The 11,332-nt window shown below is 37.2% G+C and overlaps 1 protein-coding gene across 1 annotated transcript; it reads left to right on the forward strand.

The window, feature by feature from the left end:
• The first annotated feature begins 919 nt into the window (after window positions 1-919).
• LOC118802497 (tripartite motif-containing protein 35-like) lies at window positions 920-8,670 on the forward strand. The gene is made up of 6 exons (XM_036563042.1): window positions 920-1,783; window positions 2,219-2,314; window positions 2,449-2,679; window positions 6,094-6,116; window positions 6,412-6,530; window positions 7,977-8,670. The coding sequence occupies exons 1-6, from the start codon at window positions 1,379-1,381 to the stop codon at window positions 8,513-8,515; spliced, it is 1,413 nt and encodes a 470-aa protein (XP_036418935.1). The 5' UTR covers window positions 920-1,378; the 3' UTR covers window positions 8,516-8,670.
• Window positions 8,671-11,332: the final 2,662 nt, after the last annotated feature.

Genomic DNA, 11,332 nt, shown 5'->3' on the forward strand with positions numbered 1-11,332 from the left:
TGACTCTCAGTACCTTTTTTTCTGGGAGTGTTCAGGTCTGGTAGGTTTTGCTGTTGAGATAAAAGAGTGCACATCTCTGACTGAAGTGTCTATGATGTCACACTGCATAAACTCCCATATGTTTCAGGTTATATCATTTCATGTAATTCATACACTAATTGTCCAAATGATAAATATATAAAATATATCTATCTACTAAGGTTGGATGTTGGGCTGCATCAAGGAAATTGCACCATTTTCAAATAACAACTTGAAACAATGTCTATCAAGTAATTATCTATTCCTCATATCATAGATCTTTATTCATCTATAATTCAGCATTGTATCCTAATTTTAATGCTTTTTTAGTGGACTCATCAGTACCTTAAACTCTGGGTGTGATGATGGACAAATTCTATTCTTTGGTGCTGTGATTTCCACCAGCAGACGAATGGTCCCATTGGTCTGTAGAGGGGCAATTTTATGACCAATTTTTTGGAAAACATTACAGTAACTACAGTCAAAATGACAAGACAGGAGATCAGTTTGGATTTGTGTGTCTGATTTCTGCAGATATTGCTTGTAATATTTTTAAACCTGGCAGGTTCAAATTTGCCAATTTCACCTTCACTATCTCTTTATCATATATAATATAGGTGTAACTGTAGGCAGTGAGATAGAAGTGATAGGGAGGGAGCCATTTTCAAGGATCCAAACCACCAGCTATTTATAGCTGTCATGTCCAGACTCCACCAGGCAGCAGGAACAATAATAATAATAATAGGAATTAGTAGAAGAACATAAACAGCAAAAATATCTACAACAATAAAAAAAATCACTAAAGTGCAGTGAATATGTGTCACTGTTCATGCAAGTTTGTGCATAAAATGAGGAAATATGAGGCAAAATCAAACCTCATAGTTTACATGTTTAATTGTAAGACCTGGATTCTGGTTGCTGAAATGAACTAATAATTTAGAAACATCGACTCATCTGAGAGCTCCTTGTTTCAGGTTATTACTGAACTGCTGCCATCTAGTGTAGAAAACACACAGTTAGAATAGATCACCTGACTGACTCCTCCTTTTTCAAATCTCCTCCTCTACACCTCCTCTACCTGTTGGAGGAAGTGAATCTCATCCTGTCTCTCTGATCTTTCTTCATTCTGCACTCACTTCACTCAGAGACACCAATGAGAAGCTTTTAAACAGTGACTGTTTGTGTTTGTTTCTTGATGTGTGATTCTGAAAGGAGCTAAAACTCACTCAGTGGGTTGAAGGGCTATGGTGGCTGATTCTCAACTGTGCTGCTCTGATCATTACAGACGTCCTAAAAGTGAAAGTGGAGTTTGGACTAAAGGAGCTGTTACAGAGAAACAGCACAGCAGCAGTTGGAGGAAATGGCTGCTAGAAACCCTCTTTCAGAAGTAGAGCTTTCGTGTCCTGTGTGCTGTGAAATCTTCAGGGATCCTGTTCTTCTGTCGTGCAGCCACAGTGTGTGTAAAACCTGTCTGCAGCAGTTCTGGGAAACTAAGGGGTCCCGAGAATGTCCAGTTTGTAGGAGAAGATCCTCTAAACATGATCCTCCCTGTAACCTTGCACTGAAGAACCTTTGTGAGTTTTTTCTAGAGAGCAGGAGTCAGAGGTCTTCAGCAGGGTCTGAGGGGCTCTGCATTCTGCACAATGAGAAACTCAAACTCTTCTGTCTGGATGATCAGCAGCCTGTGTGTTTGGTGTGTCAGACTTCAAAGTCACACAGAAATCACTACTGCTGTCCAGCTGATGAAGTAGTGACTGACTTTAAGGTACAAAAATAGTTGTATTATTTTGATAGTATTTTGATATCTACAATGTAACTTTTTATTTATTTAAAAATTCTTTAAAATATTATAAATTCTTTCTCAGTTCAGTTACTGATTAGCCTTTTATGTGTGTCGAAGGTGAGGTCAGTCAGTGGGTGTGGTTTCAGGGCAAAGAGCAAACAGCACAAGTGAAATATTAGACACAAAAATGTGCTGTTGCTGAATTCAATATGACAATGTAAAATGTAACCTTTCAACATAGAAATGTTACTGTACAAAAATGAAAAGATCTCTTCTGATTTTGAGACTGAGAGTAAAATAGCTATTACTCTCTTATCAACTGTAGTTTGTAGGACAACTTTTACATTTAAATATATGTTAAATCAGATATTGTATAAGGTGGAGAATGCACTAATCTGAATTGTTATTTAATTTCAGATTAAACTCAAGTCTGCTCTGGAGCCTCTACAGAAGAATCTGAAAGTCTTAGAGGAAGCTAAACAAGACTATGACCAAACAGCAGCTCACATTAAGGTGAAACATCATCTTAAATTGTGAAACATGTTGCTGAGGTCATATTTCTGTTGAGTGTCCACTTCTCCTGTAGGTGGTAAATGCCTGTAGATCATCTGTTAGAGTTTGTGTTTCCTAATCATCTCTCATTCCAGACGCAGGCCCAGCACACAGAGAGGCAGATAAAGGAGGAGTTTGAGAAGCTTCACCAGTTTCTAAGAGATGAAGAAGCAGCAAGGATAGCTGCACTGAAGGAGGAAGAGGAGCAGAAGAGTCAGATGATGAGGAGTAAGATTAAGGAGATGAATGGAGAAATATCATCTCTTTCAGACACAATCAGAAACCTAGAGAAGGAAATGGAGGCTGAGGATGTTCTGTTCTTACAGGTAAGAATCTTTCTTTTTTCTCTCTCTCTTTGTGATTTATACACTCAAAGAAACTGCTTCTTTCTTTTTGTACTTCTGAAGGAAGTGCTTTTCATACCAACATTCAAAAGGAAAAGGAGTTAAAAGTGTTAAATGTTTTAGTGTTAAAGGGGAGGATCTTTAGTAGTATAATTGTAGTACTTTTGCAGGTAAAGTCACTAAAATAAATGCAGGCCACTCCTCCTCCTCGTCTGCCCTGTCTTACTGAAAGCATAAATCTGTACTTTTTTAGGAGCAGTTTCAAGTAGAGTTGCTGTGCCATTATCCCTAAGCCACGTTTCTGACAGAAACATTAAATCTAGCTTATGCTCTTTAATAAGATCTTGAATCAGCAGAGTTTTGTTGTGACCTTACATTGAGTAGAGCAAGGTTTAATTTTCTGCTAGTTGCACTATGTGTTTGGAGGGGACTGTTTTTTCTAAGGTCTTAGCAAATTAAATTATCAGGGTATTGACCGTGCACGTTTTTCTTTGATTTTTTTTAGTACACAGGGTTTTATGACACTTACCTGGCTGCTGATGATACTTACTTACTTAAGTCCAGTCAGGCCTGGGTAGTACTTTCTTGATATTCCCGGATAAGATAACAGACCGCGGCGGCTCGGGTGTAGTCCGTCCCTGCGGTAGAATGCCGGTCGCTCCCAGAAAACACTCCAGTTGCTCACGTAGCCGACGCCGTTGTTCTTACACCAGCCTTGGAGCCAACAGTGCAGCGCGTAGAGCCTGCTGAACACCTCGCTTCCTCTCCGGTAGGTGGGCAGCAGTCCCGAGCTGACGATCCAGGCATTGGTTCTCTTCTTAACGGTGTCTAGAAATAATCTGAAATGCTCCTTGAGGACTCTGACGGGATGAGATGTCATTCACCCCTGTGTGAATTACTATGATGCTGATGTCCCCGTGTTTGCTCAGAGCCGCGGGAAACCGCTTGGAAATATCCAACACCCCCAACAACCGCAGCAGCTCCCTGCTCAGCGTCTGGAGCTTGCGTTCAGATTATATCTTTATCAGTACTTCTGCCATCTATAGTCTGAGTCTTCACATAAACCAGAATTTACTTAAGTCCCAATCAACACTGCAACACTTTTTACTATGAAGCATTTAAAAATCATCCACTCCCTACAGGCACAACTTTTGCCACATGACTAGTTCAAATCAGACAGCTGAGATGCCGAGGAAAAACAATACAGCATGTTTACTCAATTGGCAAGCATTCTCGGCTAAAGCATACTGCCACTGTGGGAATGAAAAAAATGTTTATGGACCCTTTATATCTTACCTCTTATGACTTCTTTGGTAGAAAAAGACATTTGCTTTGATATTTTGACATAAACTTTTTAGCAAAGTGTGGCTCTGTATTATTTTTTTATTATTATTAATTTTTACCCTTCCAAATAAAATACAAAATCCATGGTACACAAATGACAAGCATAATAGCTACACAAGGAGTAGTTCAACTACACATGAATTTTATAATGAAGTATTGTTGAATTTAATTACATTGGGGATTTTTGGGAACATAAATCAAATAAAAACTAACTCAGCACTAAAACTACCACAGCAAACTAAAAACAAACACGAGCTTGAAATTAATTTAGACAATAGAAACCAAAACGAGTTGAGCTGAACAAAGTTTACAGAAAACACAGCAAAATGATGGTGAGTGTATGAAGCTGAAGGCGACTTTTTATTTGCCAGCAGCTTCTTCTTCAAATTTTCCGTTTGGTTCCGGTGTGTAACTTCTGCACCATTTAAGGTGGAACAGCAAATTCAAATATGAACCTGGAGGATTAAAAGTCAACTTCACCCTCTTGGTGAATGCTGAGCTTGTTTTACCTGCAGAAGCTGTTAAGCTCTGTCAAATACAGAGAGCTGTGTTACTGTTGTTTAACTACCATGAGGAAAACGGTCAGATCAGCTGGTAAGATTCTCCAGTAAGAGTCTAAGAGCTGAGCTGGGCTTATTGATGCTATTGATGTTCTGCTTGTGTCTGTCTTACGGAGGTGAACTTAAACTGTAATGCTTCGCTTTTCTTCCAAAATACATTAAGCTGAGCATAAACACAGCGACAGACATTTGAGGAAGCTGATGTATATCAACTTTAGGGGAGGGAACAAATTCTTTCACAGGAAAAGTCAGCAGCTGTGTAGAGTCCTGTCTGCAGTCAGACTCTCCACCTTTCTTCCACTTTGGGCCTCAAGTCTTCACAAGTCATGCGGCTCAAATCTGAGTTAAAGTTTAAGTCACTGATAATCAAGTCAAAGAGTCGCAAGTGTTTCTTGATTTTGTCGAGTTGAGTCTCAAGTCATCAAATTCATAATACCATTCGGACTTAAGTCCAAATCATATGTCTTGAGTCTACGTCTCTGGTGTTTGGAGGGCTGAGATTAAATTGAATTTAACTTTAGTTCAGAACAAGTGAAGGTTAACTGAGTAACAAATGGAACTCCAGGTAAATACCTTTATTCATTTAACCTGCAAGCTGAGAAGGTAACTACAGAGTTAATGACACAAACCAAAGTCCTTATAGGAAAGTCTGTTCACTCGACAGCCACTTTAACACGTCCCTGGGCAGGTATTTCCAGTCATACGAGACCAGACTCCTCTCTCTTAGAATGAGGACAGACCTATAAAACCGAAACTCACAGCCACATCAACATTTCAAAATATATTTGAAATCACTGATAAATTCCTACAGTGTTTCAAATTCTTGTGTCAATGTGCATAAATAACACGACAAAACATAGATTGAGTTTCAGTGTTCTTTCCCATTTTTAGGAATGCAGACTTTATGCTTAATACAATTTGGCATCATATTTTAGGGTCTGCATAATTAGGGTGGTTAAATCTATTGAGGAGGTGGCAGCTGCGAAATTTTGCCACCCTATATAGATATGCCCTGATGGCTGGTTCCAGGTTGAGTTAACAGGAAGCTTTAACCGTCTCCTCCACAAGATTCTCCACAAACCTGCTGCTTGATGTGTTAGTTTGGCTCTGGTTCTGTTGTTGGTGGTTCTCCTGTAATTCTTAGCCGTGTTTCCAAGTGAACCTCATTAGATCTTCACCTGCATTTGTTTGTTGATGACTGGTTGATGGATTTGTTTGCATTTTGCTTGTCGGTCTAGTTTGTGATCCCTGCCTCTCAAAATTCATCCAGTCAAACTACTTTATCAACATCTGACTAATTAGATTAATTTATAAATAACAAACATAATGAATTTTATTAAGTAGTTATTTAGAAGGTGAAGTTTTATTGAAAATGAAATGATAGATAATGTCACTAACTTGGCTGTTTGCTGGTGTTTGTGTGTTTCATATGAAAAACACCTGAAAAGTCTCTTCTCTTTTAACTACAATGTTCTTTTTGTTTCCCTCTCAGAACTTCAAGTCTACAGAGAAACAGTGAGTAAATGTCAGATCACACATTTTATCTAATGTTAAAGTCATTATTACATTTAAATCTACAGTATATTGTATTTATTGTAAATATGAGTGTATTATAATGAAATGAAGGTGAATAAGGATTGAGTGTTAATGTTGTAGTGATGAGAACAGTAGCAGAAATATTTATTTAACAGAAACAACAGAATTATTGACTCCACACAATAAATGTCATCAAATATTGATATTTAGTCAAATAAATTACAGGCTGTAAAGTTTCTACAGTGATATATTTCACACAATCTTCTATTTTCAGAGCTCAGCTCACACCAAAGGATCCAGAGAAGACATCAGGAGCTCTGATCAATGTAGTGAAACACCTTTCCAACCTGAAGTTCAGAGTGTGGGAGAACATGCAGGAGATTCTCCAGTACAGTAAGTTCTGTTTCTCTTAGGGTTGATCTCTCACACACAGTCTGCTTCTGCACTAATGAGACACTGTTTATAAACTATTAGTAACATGTTATCATGTTCTCTTTATTCAGGGTGTAAAAAGGACACTGAAACTGTACTTAAGTGAAAGTATGAATACTGTACTGTGCAGAAATCTCACTCAGATAAAATGTGAAGTGTGGAGATAAAAATATACTCGAGTGAAAGAAAGAAGAATCAGTGTTTAAACAGACTCAAATCAAATTAAAGCACAAATCATATTTTTAACATATATTATTTAGTATAATTTTTAATACTTGAAATAATTCATAGACTTTTTTTTATTCATCCAAGGACATCACTAAAATTATGTTTTATATTGACATTGAGGCAAATATCAATTTGTGTCTTAATGATGAATTAGAAAGACTTAAATTACAAATTTTATACATTAATTAAAAACGTATGTGATTATATTAATTACAATAATATTAGGGTAGTTTATTTTTATTATTATTATTATTATTATTATTATTATTATTATTATTGATCATGTCAGAGCAGATCAGGTGAGGATGTTCAAACTCATCTTCAGCTCTAAATGTTCCCTAATTCTAGATAATGATCACTACAGCTAGCATGTAATGCTAATGTTTGCTAGCCAGTGAAAATACAGTGAACAACTTTATGTCTTTATGATAAAAATCTGATTAAATAATATATTTGGGTCAGTATGCTGAAGGGTGCTTTTTTGCAGCGTGTCTGGGGGTCTTAGTACTCCAAATTTTGTATTTTCACTTCATATTTTCATTTTTTCTGCTCAAAACCAAGTTAACTGTTTTCTTCACAACTACTCAGAATAACGTATTTTATAACTAATGTTATATGGAATACAGTAATAATAAAATAGATAATAGATATAATAATATATAGGTCAGTATTTTGTATGATGAACTGGAAACAAAAAGATTCCACAAATCCCCATAAAGGAGCAAAACAGATAAAATTCAGAATTAATTTTAGGCGTTCAGTAAATGTGTCAGGATTAAATTTTACCTTGTCATTTGATCAAGAAAGAATTTGTACATTTAATAATTTATAATCATATAATAATTGTAATTTTTGTAATGGTATTGTAAAAATGATCTGAAAGTCAGTGAGTGTGAAAATGTTAATGGATCTTCAGCTCTGTGAGTGAATCACTACAGAAAAATGCTGCACTCAGATTAGATCAGTCACTGGACTATAATGACCATTCACTACTGAAAATATACTTTAGTGCTGCACTGAACTGAACATCAACATTTAGTCCAGGATTAAAGTTAATCTGTGTTCTGGAATCGACCTCTAAAGCTGTTTTACTCACAGTAAAGAAAATAGTCTGTAGAGGTAAAACATTTACAGAAATGAGAGAAAAACATGATGTTTCATTGTGTTCTCTCTCCTCAGCCCCTGTTACTCTGGACCCCAACAATGCACATCCACACCTCCACCTGTCTGATGATCTCACTGCTGTAGAAAACAGAAAACAGAGATCATCACTTCCTGATAATCCAGAAAGATTTGATGTTGACTGGTGTGTTCTGGGTTCTGAGGGTTTTAACTCAGGGATTCACTGCTGGGACGTCCAGGTTGGAGACAGTCATTACTGGAGACTGGGTGTGATACCAGAGTCTGTAACAAGAAAAGGAGACTCTTTCTGGGGTTCAGTGTGGAGTCTGTATAATAGTTATGGTGAATATCAAATATTCTGTCCAGGACAGTCAGTTCTCTCCTTCACACCTAAAGAGAAGCTGCAGAGGGTCAGAGTGCAGCTGGACTGGGACAGGGGGAAAGTGACCTTCACTGATCTTCTAACCAACACACACCTGCACACTATAACACACACTTTCACTGAGAGAGTTTTACCATTATTCTATAATTATTCTGTTCATCCTCTGAGGATCTTACCAGTGAAGACGTCAGTAACAGTGGAACAGCACAGTTAAAGTTGATGCTGCTTAGAATGAACATTTATACAGGTAGTGAGTGTCTGAATTATGATCATAAGAATATGTCACTACATGTATATTTTAAATAATGTGTTTGTACCATTCCATCCTAACATGTCTGTGTGGAAATAAAATGCTGATTTAAAGTGTCATAGAGTGACTCCTGATATCATTACAACATTAGAAACGTTATTTGAGTGAGATTTCACTCATTTTCAGTGTAGATTTTATTTCTGTATCATCCTGCATTTTTCTCCATCATTAGATCTTTAAAACTCTGCTTTGGTTCAGAGATTAATAGTTTACTGTGTGAAATAAACTGCATTATATTATAAACTAAATGCATGTTGTGTATTGAACATTATCCCACAGCATCATGTAAAGATCGTCAGCAGATAAAATGGAGGAGATCTGTCTAAAGCAGTGAACCATAACTTAAGAATAATGTAATAAACAAAGTTTGTAGACTAAATATTTCTCCTCTGCTGCTTCATCAGTGCACAGATTACACCAACAGCTAACCAGAGGACTTTTATTGGTGATTCTACATAAGCAGTCCATCACTGTCTGCTTGGATGGAGCTGGAATTATTAAGACTCTTTAGAAATATGAGGGAGTGAGAGCTTTACAGTGTCTTTTAGGACTGACAGACTGCCTGCATTACACAGACTCCACTCACTGGATCTTCATCAGTATAATCTTCTTTATGATTGGACAGAATTATGACCAAGACTAATAAAGTCTAATAAATGCTAATCTAAATGATAATCTACTCAGACACACACCAATGAGAATCTAATCGGTCACAAACCACAAATAATCTACTCAGTCACACGCCACAGATAATCAAGTCAAGTCAAGTCAAGTCAAGTCAAGAGGCTTTTATTGTCATTCCATCTGTACAAGTACACAGTGGAGTGAAATTACGCTCCTCCAGGAACAAGGTGCAACAAGGAACAAAAAGTACAAGAGTACAAAAATACAAAATTACAAAGTGCAAACGTGCAGACAGAGTGCAAACAAAAATTAAGGGTTAGTTCAGCCCTTTTGAGTTTAGAAACCTGATTGCTTGAGGGACAAAGCTGTTGCAGAGTCTGGCAGTGATGGCACGGATGCTCCGGTACCTTCTGCCAGACGGCAACAGTGAAAATAGTCTGTGTGAGGGATGGATGGGGTCGTTCACGATGCTGGTGGCTTTGCGGATGCAGAGTGTGGTGTAAATGTCCATGATGGAGGGAAGAGAGACCCCGATGATCTTCTCAGTCACACGCCAAAGATAATCTACTCAGTGACACGCCAAAGATAATTTACTCAGTCATACACCACAGATATTCCACTCAGTCACATTCCTCATATAATTAACTCAGTCACACGCCAAAGATAATTAACTCAATCACACGCCAAAGATAATTTACTCAGTCACACACCACAGATAATTTACTCAGTCACACACCACAGATAATTTATTCAGTCACACACCACAGATAATTTACTCAGTCACACACCACAGATAATTTATTCAGTCACACACCACAGATAATTTATTCAGTCACACACCACAGATAATTTATTCAGTCACACACCACAGATAATTTACTCAGTCACACACCACAGATAATTTACTCAGTCACACACCACAGATAATTTATTCAGTCACAAACCACAGATACTCTACTCAGTCACACACCACAGATAATTTACTCAGTCACACACCACAGATTATTTACTCAGTCACACACCGCAGATACTCTACTCAGTCACACACCACAGATAATTTACTCAGTCACACACAACAGATTATTTACTCAGTCACACACCGCAGATAATTTACTCAGTCACACACCACAGATACTCTACTCAGTCACACACCACAGATAATTTACTCAGTCACACACAACAGATTATTTACTCAGTCACACACCGCAGATAATCTACTCAGTCACACACCACAGATAATCTACTAAATCACACGCCACAGATACTTGACTCAGTCACACACCACAGATAATCTACTCAGTCACACACCACAGATAATCCACTAAATCACTCACACCACAGATGATTTATTCTTTCACACCCCATTGATAAAACACCACTGATCAAACAGCATAGATAGTCTGCTTACATAAAATCACCACAGAAATAATCTACTCAATCACACCACAGATGATCTACTCAATCACACACCACAGATAATTTATTCAGAGCACTGATAAAACACCACAGATCAAACACCATAGATACTCTACTTACATTAAAACACCACAGATAATCTCCTTAAATACAAACCTCAGATATTCTACTCAAATACAGTCTTCAATAAAGTTAATGTACTTAATGACAAAGACCACAAACCATCCATTTTATCACACACCACACACAGCCTACTTAAATAAACACACCCTAAATAACCTCCTCAATCACACACTGAGAGTATATATAAACTGAACCAGTCATCCTGCTGTTTTCAGTAAAGTCAAAGAAGTCACTTCCTGATTGGCTTCTCATGCAGGGGATCAAATTCATACGTTAGTAAACGAATGAAGACATAATAATTCTGTATTCATGAGGATTATTTTTTTTCTAAATTGTAAAGTTTGATGTTTTTTTTTCCTGTAGAAACTAAATATCTTATAAAGAGTCTCAGATTGATTAACAACCCAATAAATGAAGAACTCCTAAAAAGCTTTGGTGAGAGAAACTGAGAGATCTCAAAAATTTCTGGTTTGTAGAAGAAGATCCTCTAAAGATGATCCTCCCTTTAATCTTGCACGGAAGAACCTTTGTGAGTCTTTTCTAGAGAGCAGGAGTCAG

This window comes from Colossoma macropomum, unplaced genomic scaffold, assembly GCF_904425465.1.
Source record: "Colossoma macropomum unplaced genomic scaffold, Colossoma_macropomum, whole genome shotgun sequence".
Taxonomy (NCBI): domain Eukaryota; kingdom Metazoa; phylum Chordata; class Actinopteri; order Characiformes; family Serrasalmidae; genus Colossoma; species Colossoma macropomum.